This window comes from Anopheles coluzzii, chromosome 3, assembly GCF_943734685.1.
Source record: "Anopheles coluzzii chromosome 3, AcolN3, whole genome shotgun sequence".
Lineage (NCBI taxonomy): Eukaryota > Metazoa > Arthropoda > Insecta > Diptera > Culicidae > Anopheles > Anopheles coluzzii.
The window spans coordinates 88,577,295-88,593,995 of record NC_064671.1 but is presented as its reverse complement, the minus strand read 5'-3'; the positions used below and the strand labels follow the sequence as shown (position 1 = coordinate 88,593,995).

The following is a 16,701-nucleotide window of genomic DNA, read 5'->3' as shown; positions in this document are numbered from 1 at the left end:
ATAGCATAGTTCACATATTAATTTTGGAATCGAGATGAATCAATTACAACAGATTGATTTGTGCAGTACGTTTTAAGGACTTGGGTTTGAGGAGAACTATTTGTCATGTAAAATCTACCCCATTTAACCATTTCTCTATATTTGTCAATCTCCACTATCCATGCATCATGGCATCCAAATTGAGAGTAATTATACCTCATTTGTCCTTCTCAACTCCTGAAATACGTTTACATTTTGAAGTCTTATTCCATATGATATCCAGTTTAATTTCACACAGAGACGTTAAATTGCATGCGAATAATGAAAGAATAACAGAGCGTTTAAAGAAGCTTTTATTCAATAAGCTTAATATTGAGCCATTTAATACTTCGAAAATAAATACTTCCAGATTCAAAAGGTATTGATGGAAATTTCTTACAAATACTTAGCTATCACTCATTTCCGTGCAAACGTGCCAACAACTCAAATGGAATATTGTTTTTATTTACACACATGAATCCTTCGCCATGCCATGCCAACAGAATACCTATTTACACCATTATAACGAACTGAGAATAGTCTTCCTAACCGGATCTGTTTCAATTGCAACTGTTCTATGGCTTACGCTAACAGTAACACACTCGAACGGCGACCACTTTCCTGGAAACAATCTAAGCCATTCTCGGAGCGGTGTTGATGAATTTACCCTTCCTGTTTTGATGTTTCTCGCTTTATGCAAACGTACGGATGGCATACGCATCCACACTACGACAACTACACATGGCACTAATAATTTTCTCCCCTCTCTTTTCTCCCTTCCATTGCTATCCCTTCTCTGGACCTAACAGGAAGCCGCGGACTGGAGGCACCGTACTCAATTTTCTTCTACATTCACGGCGAAGCGTACGACTGGGGTTCCGGCAATCCGTACGACGGCTCGGTACTGGCAAGCTACGGTCACGTCATAGTTGTTACAGTCAATTTTCGTTTAGGAATACTCGGTAAGTTATCGTCCGTGCCGGTCCTCCTTCCTGGCAAGCTGACACGGTAATGTAAAGCTATCGCATTTGCCCTCTATCGGTGATTGCCCCTATCGGTTGCAGCCCTGGGTGGCCTAGTCTAAGAAACGTCTGCTAACCGCTATTCACAAAACTATTTAACCCTTGGTTTGGTACGCACTTCGGGGAAGGCGTAGTGCAGCAAAAGCTCGCATGCAGCTTGACATTGGTGCACTTTCCTTACCACTTTGACTTGACACAGTCGAAACGCTTATATGGCACGCTGGCACGCATTCAGTGTGCTTTTGCTGGCCCATTGCAACAAGTCATCATCAACGTCATCGTTCATTAATTTGGGCGAAGGCTTTCGAAGGAGCATTCGAGCGAAAAACTGAGCCCAAGCCCGAACTGGTCGCTGCCGGGCTAACCGTAAATCTACGAAGCGTTGGCTAGCGGCTGGCTTTCTGTCCCAGTGCGCTCAAGTGGTGGCGCACTCTTCGAACGCGAGTGTGTGTCCAGTGGATTCGGGATAATGAAAATTTATATTATTCACTGCGCTCGAAGCGATCCAGTGTGAGCCGAGTTTTGATTCGTTCTTTCGCTGACTCAACGCGCACTGTCTAAAACGCGTACCACCGCGCTCCAACCATCGCGCAAACTATCTGTCAGGGTGTGTTAGTGGGTTTTGGATTTTCAGGAGAAAAGGGATTTTCTGTTTTTGGGCACATATTTTTATTACCCCATGCATCACGCTCGCGATCAACTTGCACGAGCAGTATGTAGCGTAAAATAACATATTTTAACCTCCTACTATTGCTGTTGTTGCTAGCTGTACGCGTGTGATGGTATTTTTCTTTATTTTGCACAATTATATCATAAATCATTACTTATCAAAAGATTGAAATTGTAGCACCAGCAGCACTAGCAGAAAAACTTTATTCTCCAACCACGCGCGCGCGCCTGTTTGTATGCACTGTGCCGTCTCGGTCACCTCGGTGGGGCAAGGTTTATGGTGTTCCCGTTTTATGGTGTTATTAAATTTATCCTCCTAACGTATTTTTTTACGACACGAGTACATTCAAGGGGGATGGTAGCAGCAATTTCGCTGCTGCACACTACATACAGCACTGGCTGATTATCGGCTGACTCTATCACTGGTTTTAGTGCTTATACGAAAACAATAATAAAACAAGCAGTAAAGCACTGCTGAGAGGATCAAACCCTTACGTGCGACGCACGGTTCGGTTGGAGGGGAAAGTTTAACAGAACAAAAAGCTGGAAAATTCCTGTCACAGCACGAACTACTAGCCATTAAATTTTGCGTATGATTGAAGGTGACATTGAGAGCGCGTTTGTCGGAGGAGAGTGCTTTCATAAAGCGGTGCAATTCCACACCGATTATCTCCGAAATCCATCCAATCCCTTCGTCATTGGCTCAAGAGAACGATATCAAATAATGTTGAACTGCTCACGATCATCCCTGCTCGCTGTGGATCGGATGATAGCCCAAAAATACAACCTCAATCGGGATGGTTTATTTGTAGAGCAGGTACAGCGGAGCAATCAGAACAACAACCGAACTCCGGGGCGTTTGCTTCACAGATGATGTAGATCGTACCGTAGATTCCCACCGACGGTGCTACGGCGACACCAAACGAACGATAAATATAAATGCTGAAAAATGATTCCATCGCTCTCCAGCTGCGTGTTGGACCGGCTGCAGCGTCCGCCAGAAAACCATGTAACAGCGAGCAGCATGAATGGAATTGGTTGTGAACACACACACACGCGGCACCGTTTTGGTTCACAACCATGGGAAAATCGGTTCCACAGCTGCCAGCAATGCTTCGCAATGGCTGGGATTCATTTCGTTATGGAATAATATTTATTGCAAAAGTCGGGGGGAAAACGGTTTGCTACAAACGGCAAACCAGCCAAACGCACACGTGCAATCGATGTCGTCGTTATCGGTCGTATCGGTCGTCTAGAACGGTGGTAGCCGAATCGCGTTTTTTTTTGGTGGTTGTTGCTTTAAAGCAGCGGGGAGAATACTCCGTGCTGGACATGCACAAATGCAGCCCCAGCAACCACTCGAAAGCGCAATTTCTGTTTAGATTCTGCTTGGAAATTGTTTACGATGATAAACTATGCGCAACGCGTCGTTGGGTAATTTGGACGCTTTGGAGCGTGGAACGTGCGCGTGAGTTCGTTGCACTATGCTGGCTCACTGAGTGTGTACCAATGACTCGCGACGAAACACTAGAAAATTTCGATGCTTTTTTGAATTTGTTGTTGTAAAATCTTCTACAATAGTATGTATCAATGTAAAATTACAAATAAAAGGAGAGAGATTTATGTTTTCAATTAATCTTAATTTGAATTGAATTTGGATGGATTCCTAAGAAACTGTTCAAACAGTTATACTGAGTTCGTTATAAACGATACAAAATCATAAGAAATCATTCAACACTTTGATTACTATTGGGGTTTTACATTTCTAGCTAGCATTTAGTATGGAGTTTGGTGGCCACTTGGTGGCGGAAATCATGTCAACACTCCGTACTAAATCACACGCTAAACTAAGATTTTCAGCTTAGATTATTTCAGCCTGAAACATATGTAAACAAACGTTAAATTGTTACAGGCTCGATCAGATTGCCAAGAGATGTTTAAAACAGTATAAATAGATATTTTTAAATTTAATTTTATTAAAATCTTAAAAATAATATAACAATAAGATATTAAAATACGTCTTTCTTTGTACAAAAATGGTAAAATTCAATATGACAGAACTTAATTGCCAAATAAATACAACCTGTATCATGAATGTTGTCTCACAGACAGACTGAAATTTCAACCTTATATAGCCTTATTAGCTTAAATTATAATAAAGTCCACTGTCATATTTTTTTGCCTGTAAAGATCCAGGAAAGCATGTCTAAAATGTATGATTACCAGGGGACTTATGGATATTTCTTTGAAAGGGGGGATATTTTTGTTTAAGTGATATCAAACGTATAATGTAACGACAGTCTACCAAGACAAAACAGCTTCTTTCCATCGTGTTACATTCAACAACAATTGAAGCATTTAAAAATGGGAATAAAATTGATGATGATGATGAGCCGCAAGCTTAAAATCGAACAGCACAACATTGTATTATTATATGAAACTAATTATGAACAAAAATTGATTCCATGAAAACATCAAACACAATCATACTCATTCTTATAATCTGGTGCACTGCAATTCAACTCAGCCGAGATTGTTGCTCAACCTTTTCCCCTTCAAAAGGCTTCCCTATGTGCATTGCACGGCTTCGTGCAGGTCGCTGTAACGCTGTGCATCGCCAGTTCAGCAATCAGGGTAATTCAACGCCACCATGCGTTTGCACCATTTCTATTCATAGCCACAATTCTGAGTAACCGTGCCATCGATAGTCGGCAACAACCATTTCCATCGTTGCGGGAACCGAGCGACGCTATTCATAGTCGAAGATGTTGCGATGAAGGGAGAGCTGAAGTTGAGCGACTTACTGAAGCGAATGGAGGATTTTTACACAACATCTCACATTCCATTACAGTTAGTGGGGCTTTTTTTTCTTATAACGATGCTTGAGCTCCCCTCCTCTGACCGGGTCACCTTTTAAACCACCCAGCATCCTTCAAATGGTTCCAATTTCTACAATCCCTCTACGAGATAACGTACGACCTGTCTATCTCCAGCTGTGTGTCGTCGCATTCGCTTGATATGAGTTTCTTCGGCCGAAGGAAAAGTGAGACACAAATATTTATAGCTCACAGGGCCATCCACACACAGCCACACTCACATTGTACAGAATAAAACCTACCGCACCCGTTGGCTTTCCCAAATTTCGAATTCAACACGCGTGCCCATGGGCAACTGGGCTGTAATGCTCTCACCTAAACACCTATTTTTCTTCCTAAACACTTTGGGCACCAAGACTCGGCAGCGGCTCTGGTTTGCGGTTGCACACTGCCTACCACCGTGGGTAAAGGTGAAACCCCACGAATTTGGAGCATCGTACGTGTGGCACTGTAAAGCGTAGCACCTCCTGCGGTGAAAATCTTCATGGCGTTGGGGCGTTGCGCACTGTTGTGCGGATTATGGGTTACTGTGGAAAAACGAGGTGCGGCAGCATGCGGGCTTTGGCACAATAAAAAGCTATCATACACGCACGAGCTATGCCACAATGGGAGATTGCGGAGAAGGCGGAAGAGGAGACAGAAAAAAAAAGTCCTCTTCATCACACCTTACACCAAACAAGGTCGAAGGGGAAGACTGCATTTGAATTGACGTGTAATTTAACCACAGGTGTTCCGACACCTTTCAACACGAATGGGAAGACGAACGATCGTCTAACGATTCCCTCTCCCGAGCCATTTGCGGGCGCCATATCATGGCACAGGGCGGACGCAGCAAGCACATTTCGCTGGTCGTATCAGGGCGTACTACAAAAGCGGGTGTATTAAAGTTAATGGAGAGCATCGAATTTTGCATCGAATATTGTTCGTAAATTGGAATCGATTTTCAATGGTGATCCAGTTACGGTGGGCCCCCGTCCGACCAGCGGCACGGAAGAGATAAGGGAATAATCGTTTGAAATGTGTGAGCATTTGGGTGCAAAATTGTACGACAATGTTAGCAGATTTGTGTGTTGCCATGTGTGTTTGGATTGTATGAATAAAAAAATAGATAAAAAGCAGCATTTCAGCTCATGCTACCCATCTTAAACTAATCGTTTTAAGACAATTATGTTCACTGACTATTGCAGAATTTAAGTAACGATTAAGCTTGAAAAAGCTTCCCTTTTTATGTGCAAAAAACAGAACGATTGTTGCGTCCTAAAATTTGTCACGCGTACAAAACGAAAGTTGTTGGGCAGTGGCTTGATTTTTACCTTTGCACCTTATCGAGTTTCAGTGCTTGCACATCAAACAGCTTTGCGGCTACCTTCGTCACGTTGATTGACGGCAAAATTTCGGCGAAAGTTTGACGTTTTTTTGCGATGCACGTGAAGAAAGCTTTTTCCAATAAATTTCACAGCTGACGGGACGTAAATTTATTCACAAATCAGTGTGCCCAACATCATTGGGAACGATTAGGAGTAAAAAAAGCTATAGAACATAAATGACTTATCGCTTATTTGACTGGGTTTTTTGTTGTTGTTCTGCATTGATCCACAGGACAATACTTCGAATCACTATTTAACGAAGTCGAATTTTCAATTTGAATTCAATTTGCAAATGTTTGTATGTTTTGTAGTAAACTCTTGTAAATATAAGAAAATTCTTAGATTAATCCAACGAGGTACAATACGATACTTTATGATACCAGACAGCTCTTTTATATAAAGTGTGACAGTTGGCGGCTTAAATCAAGTCAATAAATGCAAAACAAGCCTCAGTATTTCAGTCTAGAAAAGTTGGCTAGAATTTTTTTTAGTGAATATTCGATTATGATACTATTGAATTAAATAAATCTATTATTACGTCAGAAATTTGATCTTATTTGCAAATAAAAAAACCACTTAATATTTACCTATTTTTATAGTATTCATGTAAACTGTCTGTGTCCATAACTGTACAATCAAATGTAAAATCAAAAAGCATGAAAATTGTTTGCAATCAATAACAAAAATGCGAAAAATTCTAGAACCAACCAATAATGCACATCGAAACCCTTCTCGCATGACTGTTTGCATGATGCGAAAAACGTACAAATTGGACGCCGTATGGTATGCTGGTTAGATTCCAGCAATTTATTTCTGTGCGCTCTGTGTACATTTTTAATAATGAACACAGACATGAAACAAACTGTTCACAGTGCAAAAAAACAAACACAAAAATGCAATTCCCATGGAATAGAATTTTATTTGCAAAAGCGACAAGCCGGGGTGGTTTAGCTTGTAAAATGAATCACAGACTGCATGCTGGGCAAATGAGTGAGAGGAAAGGGTGAGCACAGATTTACTCTTCGTGTATTGAACACTCACGAACGATGGGGTTTTTTTTTCTCATACAAGGTAAGCAAACACACAAACACACATACAGCATCACCCAATGGCAATGTAAAATTGCATTGCACAATGTGTCTGTAAATCATTGGAGAGCGATTGAATTTCCCGGACTGCCACCGACCATGAAGTTTCGCGATTTCACCAACGCGCGCCCAATAGGTGAGCCCAATTGAAGGGTGGATGGGTGTAAAACATCATTCGAAGCGAAAAAAAAAACACCCCGGCACCACGCTAGGCACCAGGTTTTACAGATGCAAATGATGGTGCATTCACGTGGCCCCGGTTCCGCACAAACGCAGCGGATGCATTTTTCCACCTGATGTCATATGCAATGATTTCTAGGCTGAAGCAGAATTTGTGGCCCAAAAATCTGGCACCCAGAAAGAGAGAGAGAGAGAAACAGAAAAAAAAACAGCACAGTCACAGCAGTTGCACCACGATCGTGTACAGATGTAACGGTGCTGCTTGCGCAAGAAAAATAACGCACGTCTGGCTTGCGCGTCTGCCACAAGGGTGCAGCAAAGGGGGGATTTGGATGAAAGAGAGAAGCTTTATGACTTACCTGGGGCCCAGGGTACGGGAGAAAGTCTGCTGAAACTATCGAATGTGTCGTTTGATTTATGCGGTTCAATAATCGAATTTATACGCTCCAGCCGATCGTTTCGCTTCAGTGATGTGTTGCCTGCTCGGCTTACTCTCGCGGGAAGGAAGCAATACTTACCTCTCTATGCCTGTGTGTGTGTGCACTTGGGACTAGTTGTGTTGGTAGTTCTGTTCCCAAACAGGAGACGAAGGGAACGGAGAAAGTGTTCGCGCGCTTCGCTGTCAAAGCCCGTGCGCGAAATGGAATTGCTGGAGGTTTGTTTACTTTTTACTATGAATTTTCCATAAATCATGCTCGACGCTGCGCTGTTAGTGGGACAGTCCAGACAAGTGTATATGAAATGAAGCAAAAGGAAGCAAAACAAAAAAAAGCAAAAAAAAACATGGATGGAAAAACTAACGCGCCAGACCATTCGTTTGAATCGATCCCGAACGAGTCAATAAATAAACTGCTCTTGCTGCCTCCTTGCTGGCAAGATCCTTCGTAGCAGAAATGGTCCATCCATTCCGTACCGTGCAGTACCGGTTCTATTTCTATTGAAGTTAGATTTACGCGTTTGGGGAGGGTAGTTTTTTGTGTTGCTTCTCCCCTCCCCTCCGCTGTGCATCACACATGCGATAAGAAAAGCGATTGTTTCTTATTCCGCAGGCCAATATAATGGTCCATCGGGAGGACAATGAGCAACAAAGCGCCTTCGGAATCGGAACCAATCGATCGATTTGAATGGTCCGGGGATCACTGCGGATCATCGGGAGCGGGTGATTGTTTTCGAGGGTGGGTGGGTTGGGTTCAATCGAGCATCTTCACCTTTTGTTCCCCCCATTCCATAGGGAGAGCATACGTTTACCTAGAAGATTACCATTTATCAATTTTATGAGTCCAGCGAGCCTTTGTGCTCCCTTTTTTTTCCGCCCCCGAGAAGCTGGGGGTAAGACCTTTGGGGTGTTGAAGAAATAGATTGGATCTAGTGACTCCGGTGGCAGAAGCAGACCGGACCAGACGGTCAAAAGGTAATCAGTAGATAAATATCGCCGGAAATGGTTTATTTGTTCAATCGTTTGGTTTTGATGCGTTCCCCCCCCCCCCATTGTACCCCTTTTTCTGCAACACGAACACGTACGTGCAAACGGGGAAACGGTCGCCGCCGCAATCGGACGGCAAAATGATGCTCGACCAAAACGGAAAAAAGGGCTCCCGAAGATGATTGGGGTTGGAGGTTGAAGGAGTGACAGAAAGAATAGTGTTGCCTCTGGTGCTTTGTGCTTGAATAATTGAAGGAATTACTTGTTTTTTTTTTTTTGCTTTACCGAGTGGTTTTTCTTTTTTATTTGTTGGGTAAACGATTTCTCGGAAGGACTGTTTTTGTGTGGCGTCGTTTGGCCAGCGGTCAAATATGCACAGGGTCGGGAACGGTTCTAAGGTTCATCGCCTCGTTGACCGTCACCAAGCTTGATTTTTTTTTTTGCTTCTTCCGGGAAGCACACATCGGTTGAATGAGAGTGGCAAATGTCGGTTAAATTAGGCTGACAGGCTGGGCTGGATGTTTTATACGATAAAATATCAGCTTCATTGTTGAAGCATCTGTATCTTTAGTAGCATAAGGTTAGGTAGCGGGAGGAACATGTCTTGGAAATGTGTAACAAAGCTACCGCACGCAAGCACTGTTACACAAAATTACGTTTATGTTTTTCATTCTTTGAAGCGTTTTTATTAACATTGAAGGAATTTAATTCACTAATGAAATATTTCGAATACTTGTCTTTTATGCGAAATATTAGCTGATAGAATTGAATTTTTTGAAATAATTTTAACAACATTCTTTCCTCGAGTTACGCGAATAATGCGTTCCAAAGACATTTGCGTAACTTGGATTTTTGCGCAAGTCGAATATCACGTTTTAGAGCCAAACTATAGTTGATAAATAATGGTTATTGATTGAATTTACTCCTTCTTTGTACTTTATTACTTATGTAATGTCATTTTTGATAAACAATTATGTCTTCTAAGCGATTTAAATCTTTTGAAAAAATTGTTTCATGCAAAAATGCAATTTATTTTTCGTGAGACGATTGTTGGAGAAAATTGTACTGATTTGAAATATCTCGATAGTCGCGTAATTCGGGGTAAGACAGTATACTTGTAATTTTTCTGTTAAAAAAACAAGAACATTAACGTTACAATAGTTTAAAAAAATGAATAAAACAAGGGGAAGAGAATAAAACGGGTTAATTAAATCACAAATCACGCGATAACAGCTGAACACATTGCAAATGCAGCAAACATAAAGTGAACCATTACGAAGACCAAAAGAAAACAGAAACATCTCATTAATTATCACAAAAAAGGGATTTTTTTTTATGACCAAACATTCAAATCAAAACCCTCCTTAATGTAACTTTTTTGACCGCATCAATTCACTTCACTGCTGCAGGCATTCAGCCTTTCAGGCAAGCAAAACAGTACCCGGTGGCGTTAAAATATCTTTCAAAAGAAACCTAATCTCATTAAGCGTGACAGCGGCAAAGGATTCGTAATGCTGTTGCGACACAAGATAAATGTTGTGATTTTCTAAGAAGTTTATCTTATGCCTTGTTCACTTCCGAAAGCCCCCTCTCTTTGTTCTTCTCTAGCCACTAACCGATTCTAACCCGATCGCCCGGTTGTTGGGGACGGTTTGCTCTCGTTTCGTTGCAGGTTTTCTAAAAACTCGTGCCTCACTGTCACCCGGTTCCGGCGGTAATCTAGGATTAATGGACATCATTCTCGCTCTGCAGTGGGTTCGAGATAACATAGCGTCGTTCGGTGGCGACCCGAAGCGCATCACCATCGTCGGCCACGATACGGGGGCCGCGCTCGCGAATCTCGCCCTTATCTCCAAGGCGGGCAAGGGTAAGGGCATTGGCTACGTTTTTGGTTTTTCCGTTTGTTTCTTTTTTTTTCTCTTTTTGTTTTGCTTCCGGTTGTTCTTTCATTTGATTTGAAACAATTCGCTTATCTATCGTTGTTCCCCTTGCCCGTGCGCTTAGGACTGGTACAGCGGGCGATCCTGCTGAGCGGCTCGGCACTCAGCCCGTGGGCACTCATCCCGGACCCGGACGCGGTACGGCTGGAGGTGTCGCAGCAGATGGCATGCCATCTCGTGCCGGGCCGGAACGGTCGCAAGCCCACCACCGACGACATTACCGAATGCCTGCGGGACAAGCCAATCGAGGCGCTCATGGGCGTGCGGCTTACCAGCGTGCGCTTTATGCCCTCCTGGGGCCCGTTCCTGCCGCTGGAGGACTCGATGGATCCGGAGTTCGCGATGGAACACTCCGGCGAGGGCTTCATTACGAGCGAGCTAATGCTGGGCATGACCACGACCGAAAGCTACAGCGACTTTAGCGCGTCTGACATTCAGGTGAGCATGGCACGCGGGGAGGGAGGGGTGAAAGCAAACGCGGAACATTTGACAATGATTTCTGGTCTCTCTCTCTCTCTCGTTCCGTGGCTTCCACCACGACACACAGTACGGGCTCGAGGAAGACCAGCGAAACAGGCTACTGCGGACGTACATTCGCAACGCGTTCACGTTTCACCTGAACGAGATATTCTCCGCCGTCCGGAACGAGTACACCGACTGGGACAAACCGATCCAGCACCCAATCAATATCAGGTAAGGAAGCCAACGGCGCCAAAGGGGATTTCTCGACCAGGGCAGGGCTAAATGGTTTGGAAATTGGACGGAGGATGTGGGAAATGTTAGACCCGCGGAACGGCGGCACCAAGATGGAATTATCCTATGAAGCGTACTGCCTTGTGGTGATTGAAATTTTGGGACGAGACTCTTGAGAAATGACGACTGTGATTCAAAGTTCCCATATGTGTGCCAGGAGGTTATGGGAAAGCAATTGATTTCGCGTCCTCCAGGGGCTTAGCGAGAGGTTGAGGTAAAGGTTGATTAATGCTTTATATATTATTGATGTACGTTCAATGGAATGCAATGCAGCCTAGATAAGAGACAACTCAAGAGAGCGGATCATCGTGCACGCTTATCGTAAGCAGCTTTCGTATTATTTATGTGGATAACATAATTGCTTAAAAACTCATCATCATTTAAAATGTATATCTATAAGCCACCATGGGCTATCCGTGTATGGGAAGTATTGCGATTCTTATGAGGTTTTTTCTAATGGAGATTGATATTAGCTGGCTGAAATTACGCATTTATACACTTCATATACTGGGAGCTTTTTAGATCTTTAGACTTCAAAATACAGATCGATTTTCTAACAACCCATGTATGAGGCCCACGGAAGGCTGGGCAGTCTACATTTCTTTATAAAATCGCATCGTAGCTTGTTAAGAATGGATAATATGAAATGAAATGAAATTAAAAAATTAATGACCTAAATTAAGAAATAGTGGAGTGCTCTAGGGAGCGCATCCTATACTCCGATTCGACTCCTGCTGTTGTTATCAGACCACAAAATATTGCAACGGCCGTCTCCGTCTCCGACTTCGGACGAAACCAACTCCGACTGATTTCAACTCCGACCGACTCTGGCCGACTCCGGACGACTTCGGATGGCTCCGGACAACTCCAGATTATTCCAAATGACCCTGGACAACACTAGACGACTCCGGATGACTCCGACTCGGGACACCTCCAGGCAGTTTGTAACGGCTCCGGATAATTCTGGGGAAAATTAATTTCCGAAGTCGATTCCGATGTTTATGGATTTGGATCGAATACGACTTTGGAAGTTTCTAAAATCAATAAAAAGTTTATATTAAGTCTTTCATGAGTTTTTTTTAGCTATCGCACTGCAGAATTGTACCAGCATATCCAAAGAGTATCTTAATCGGTATGTGAAGGTGACTCGATGTTGAAATGTTTAAGAACAATTTAAGGTTCGAGTTAATGAGGCCATGTATATTTTAGAGTTTTTTGGGCTGCTCTTTTTTATGTTCATTTGTATGTCCTAGCCGACCTTCAGCCACTAACAATACGCTCATTTACAGACAAGCAAGGGAAAGCTCAGGGAATAATTTAGCGAAAGCCTTCTTACCCGCTCCCTCCCCGATAATGCAATTGACCAAAGAGCACGTCCTTCAGAGTGTGCGCGATTTTGATAAAAGTTTCAGCACTCGCCGTACTCTCCCCCGAACGGTTACGGACGTGATGCGTTTGCGAAACAATCGCAAACGAAACGGAACGGATGTGAAATTGGAACGGGAATGGAAAATGAAAATTGGTTCCCAGCCCAACAGTTGGGTGTGTGTGTGTGTGTGTGTGTGTGTGTGTGTGTGTGTGTTTGTGGTGGCCCATATTTGCTGCTGCTGTGTAGAATCTTTTCGAAGGTAGGTAACGCAAGAAAATAAAACGCTCGAATGGAATTCAATCGGCACCCGTATGTGGGTGAGCAGGACGCTTCCACTGGGACGCAGTGCAAATAGCTCCCACTATGAGCTTTCCCATTGCGTACGAGTACATGTGAGCGTGTGAGAGAAACCAGAGAGAGCGAGAGAGCGAGAGCGAGAGGGATAGAGAAAGAGAAACATCCTTTTCATCAGCTTCTCTTCTTCTCCTTTCCCTTTGCGACTAAATCCGGCGCGTCACGGAAATAGTAAAGCGAGACTTTTGATTCTAAATTGGATTTTGTGAAATTTTAATTCCCAACATGAGATTAAACCTCCCAAGCAACCAGCAATCCGATCGGACTGGTTTTCACGTTTGTGCTCGGGCACTGCGGTAAAGAACGGAGTGTGTATGCGAGTGCCGAGGCAAATTCCACTGTGCACAGTGGGACTGTTTGGTAATTTTCGCATCAGCAGCAGCAGCAGCAGCAGCAGCCCCAGCAGCATGTAGCTTTGTGTTAAGTGGCATGATTGTCGGTAGTCATGGTTTGATAAAATTGAGCTCCCACAACGGCATTTGGCGAAGATTTGCCTTCCATTTCCCTGCCCATTTCCGTTGTACCAGCGTTTGTACAAGTTGTATTTTTAGTTTGCCCCAATTGCCTATCTCCCGCGGGGGGTTGGGATAACCGGTGATGGTAATAATATTATTTCAAACATTTCCACTCGACCGAACGGACAGCTGGTAACCCAGCCTCGATGGACCAGTTTTGTGTAATCATCCGTAGTGGGCTGCCAAATGAAACACTTCCCCAAGGTACGCTCCAACAGCCTTGGAATGCATCTCCACTAGCAAAGGCAGGAAATAGGTAACTACAACCGGGGGGTCGAATCATTACGCCCGTAACCAGGCAAAGCCAGTGCGGTGAGTCTGGATTGAACGAGATGTGTCCACAAAACACGTGTAGTTTTGCGAAACGGAATGTCCCGCACGTCCCACGCCCGAAACTCTGGAAGCATTCGGATGGGGGAAGGTACTTCGATTTGATTATTTGCTTACAGGGCTGCGGGAGGTTGAAAAGGCGGTTGCAAACCAGGGATGCATTGCCACCATCTGTTGCAAAGCGGATGAAAATGTGAAGCCAATTAATACCGTAAAATAGGATTAGTTATGTAGCTCGTTTGCTAACCGTTGGCATTGCCCGGATTGAAGCGCTCGTGTACGGCTGATTGGATGATCGATGGGTAGGAGCAGTGGCGAGCGGGGGGAGAGTGGTTCGCAGATTCACCCGCAGCTTTCATAATGCCACCGTGCACTAAATCATCTGCATTCGTTGATGTTTATGGAGCAAAATACCCGGCCTTCTTGTCCCCCTTCCGGCCACTTCATTTGACGGTCCATTGTCGTGTTGATATAGTAAGAGTATTAATAATTTGCCACTCGATAATTTACGTCCCTTTCCGGTCCCTTTTCCACTCGGACTGGGAAGGCTTGGTGACGATAATGATAATAAACGAGTGAGTGAGTGCCAAATGCGTTCCAATGCAGCGGCGGGAGTCATTAATCGATCGCGGCGAATTAGAAATCGTATCACCGGCAGCTGGAACGTGGGGAGGAATTCCGTTACGCAAATATCAATTTGCTAGACTAGTATTTTACGAGCCATTGTTACGTGTTAAAGGGCTGAGAGTGCTCGGTGATGATGCGATAAGGGGAACGGGTTTCTGGGAAAATAAAACTGATGAGCATACATGAAGACAAAGCGCAACGCATTGTGGGATGGCTAGTTATGGGCGTTGGGACCGGTGTGCGGTATTTATACGGCTTCATTGATTATTTTAATATGGCTGGTGGTAAGGTTTAGATAGGTAAATCCACGCTTTTCTACGAAATTTGTTCAATGCATTCCATTCGATGAATTAAACAGAAAGCATGCTCATTATCTGGTTCTTAAAATAAATCATATTTGCTAATCTTCACACAGTGAAATGAACAAACACATGGTAAGACAACAAAGAGCATCGAATACCATGTAACGACTCATAACAAATGTTATCTGTTATTCTGAAAGAGGTGCTTTGTAACAATCTTATAACAATTTCACCGTACATTATAAATCTCGCTACAACTGTTATCTGTGACAAAGGGCTTTCGTATGAACTATTGATTGCTTGTCAAATGCATCTACGTGTTTAAGCAGAATGAGTGTTTAGATTAGAAAAACCGCATATTTAGGATAATATCGATATCATCCCATGAATTGTTGTTGTAAACGTCAATGAGTAGATAATTAGAGTAGAATAATACGGAAAGGGAATCAGATGTACAGAATAGGAAAAATATAAAAGTATAAGAGTTGCAGAGTGCAAAAGAAGATGAGTGGAAGAAAGTAAAGTAAAAGGTTCAAAGAATAAGGAAATCAAAAAGAAGAAGAGTTAGATTTTATAGGAGTAGAAGAAATCATTCATAGAAAAGTAAAATAATATAAATGAAAAAAGTAAAACGGCAAAATAATTAAGTAATAGAAAAGTAAAAGAGTCGAAAGGAAGAGACGAAGAGAAGAAGAGAAGAAGAGAAGAAGAGAAGAAGAGAAGAAGAGAAGAAGAGAAGAAGAGAAGAAGAGAAGAAGAGAAGAAGAGAAGAAGAGAAGAAGAGAAGAAGAGAAGAAGAGAAGAAGAGAAGAAGAGAAGAAGAGAAGAAGAGAAGAAGAGAAGAAGAGAAGAAGAGAAGAAGAGAAGAAGAGAAGAAGAGAAGAAGAGAAGAAGAGAAGAAGAGAAGAAGAGAAGAAGAGAAGAAGAGAAGAAGAGAAGAAGAGAAGAAGAGAAGAAGAGAAGAAGAGAAGAAGAGAAGAAGAGAAGAAGAGAAGAAGAGAAGAAGAGAAGAAGAGAAGAAGAGAAGAAGAGAAGAAGAGAAGAAGAGAAGAAGAGAAGAAGAGAAGAAGAGAAGAAGAGAAGAAGAGAAGAAGAGAAGAAGAGAAGAAGAGAAGAAGAGAAGAAGAGAAGCAGAGAAGAAGAGAAGAAGAGAAGAATAGAAGAAGAGAAGAAGAGAACATAGCATAAAACATAGCACATAGAAGCACAGAGAACATAGCATAGCATTCTACGATAACATAGCATAAAAAATGATGCAGATAAAAAAAAAACATATCTACTGCACCGAACAGCCAATCCGTCACAAAAGCCAAAATGGCACAATCGAACTTTGCAATTAAAATAACAAATTACCTTCGCTCCGGCCGGGGTCACGCGGGCCCGTTGGCTAAATGATGCGCATGAGTAAAACAAAACGATCACCATCCACCATCCACGACCACCACCAACCAACAGCACCCAAAGCTGCTAATCCGCCATGAGTGGCCAGTTTTGTGCGTGATGTGAATAATTCCGGCTCATTTGTCACACGCCGATCACACGCCACACACGTACAAGGAGCGAATTAAGCAAAGCGCACTACCAACCCCCTTCTGCTGCTGCTGCTGCTGCTGGTGCGTATAGCGGCAATAAATATTAATACCCATTTTTCCCACCGCATGACCCTTACGGATTCATTCGGGGAGGTTGGGTCAAAATTGAACTGTATGTAGGCAGCGACCGACCGAGAGCAGCATAAAGGACTTTATCAATAATGATTGGGATAAAACTTTTTCTACTTGGATGGGTGTATCCGGGGGTAAAAAAACAACCACCCCGAACGTACAGTAACACAAACTCATCAATCAGCGGCTTGTGCTAAAAATTAT

The 16,701-nt window shown here is 43.1% G+C and overlaps 2 protein-coding genes across 2 annotated transcripts in view; both read left to right on the top strand.

The window, feature by feature from the left end:
* Window positions 1-16,701, top strand: part of LOC120955150 (1-acylglycerol-3-phosphate O-acyltransferase Pnpla3-like) — a 209,451-nt gene that overhangs the window by 161,630 nt on the left and 31,120 nt on the right. The window lies entirely within an intron of this gene.
* The window catches only part of LOC120957639 (neuroligin-4, X-linked-like), a gene marked incomplete at its 3' end in the record, with an annotated part of 129,514 nt that overhangs the window by 93,008 nt on the left and 19,805 nt on the right, over window positions 1-16,701 (top strand). The window contains exons 6-9 of the mRNA XM_040379943.2: window positions 828-980; window positions 10,316-10,510; window positions 10,648-11,021; window positions 11,131-11,276. Of these exons, the coding sequence (XP_040235877.2) occupies window positions 828-980; window positions 10,316-10,510; window positions 10,648-11,021; window positions 11,131-11,276 (868 nt within the window). The remainder of the gene's footprint in view (window positions 1-827; window positions 981-10,315; window positions 10,511-10,647; window positions 11,022-11,130; window positions 11,277-16,701) is intronic.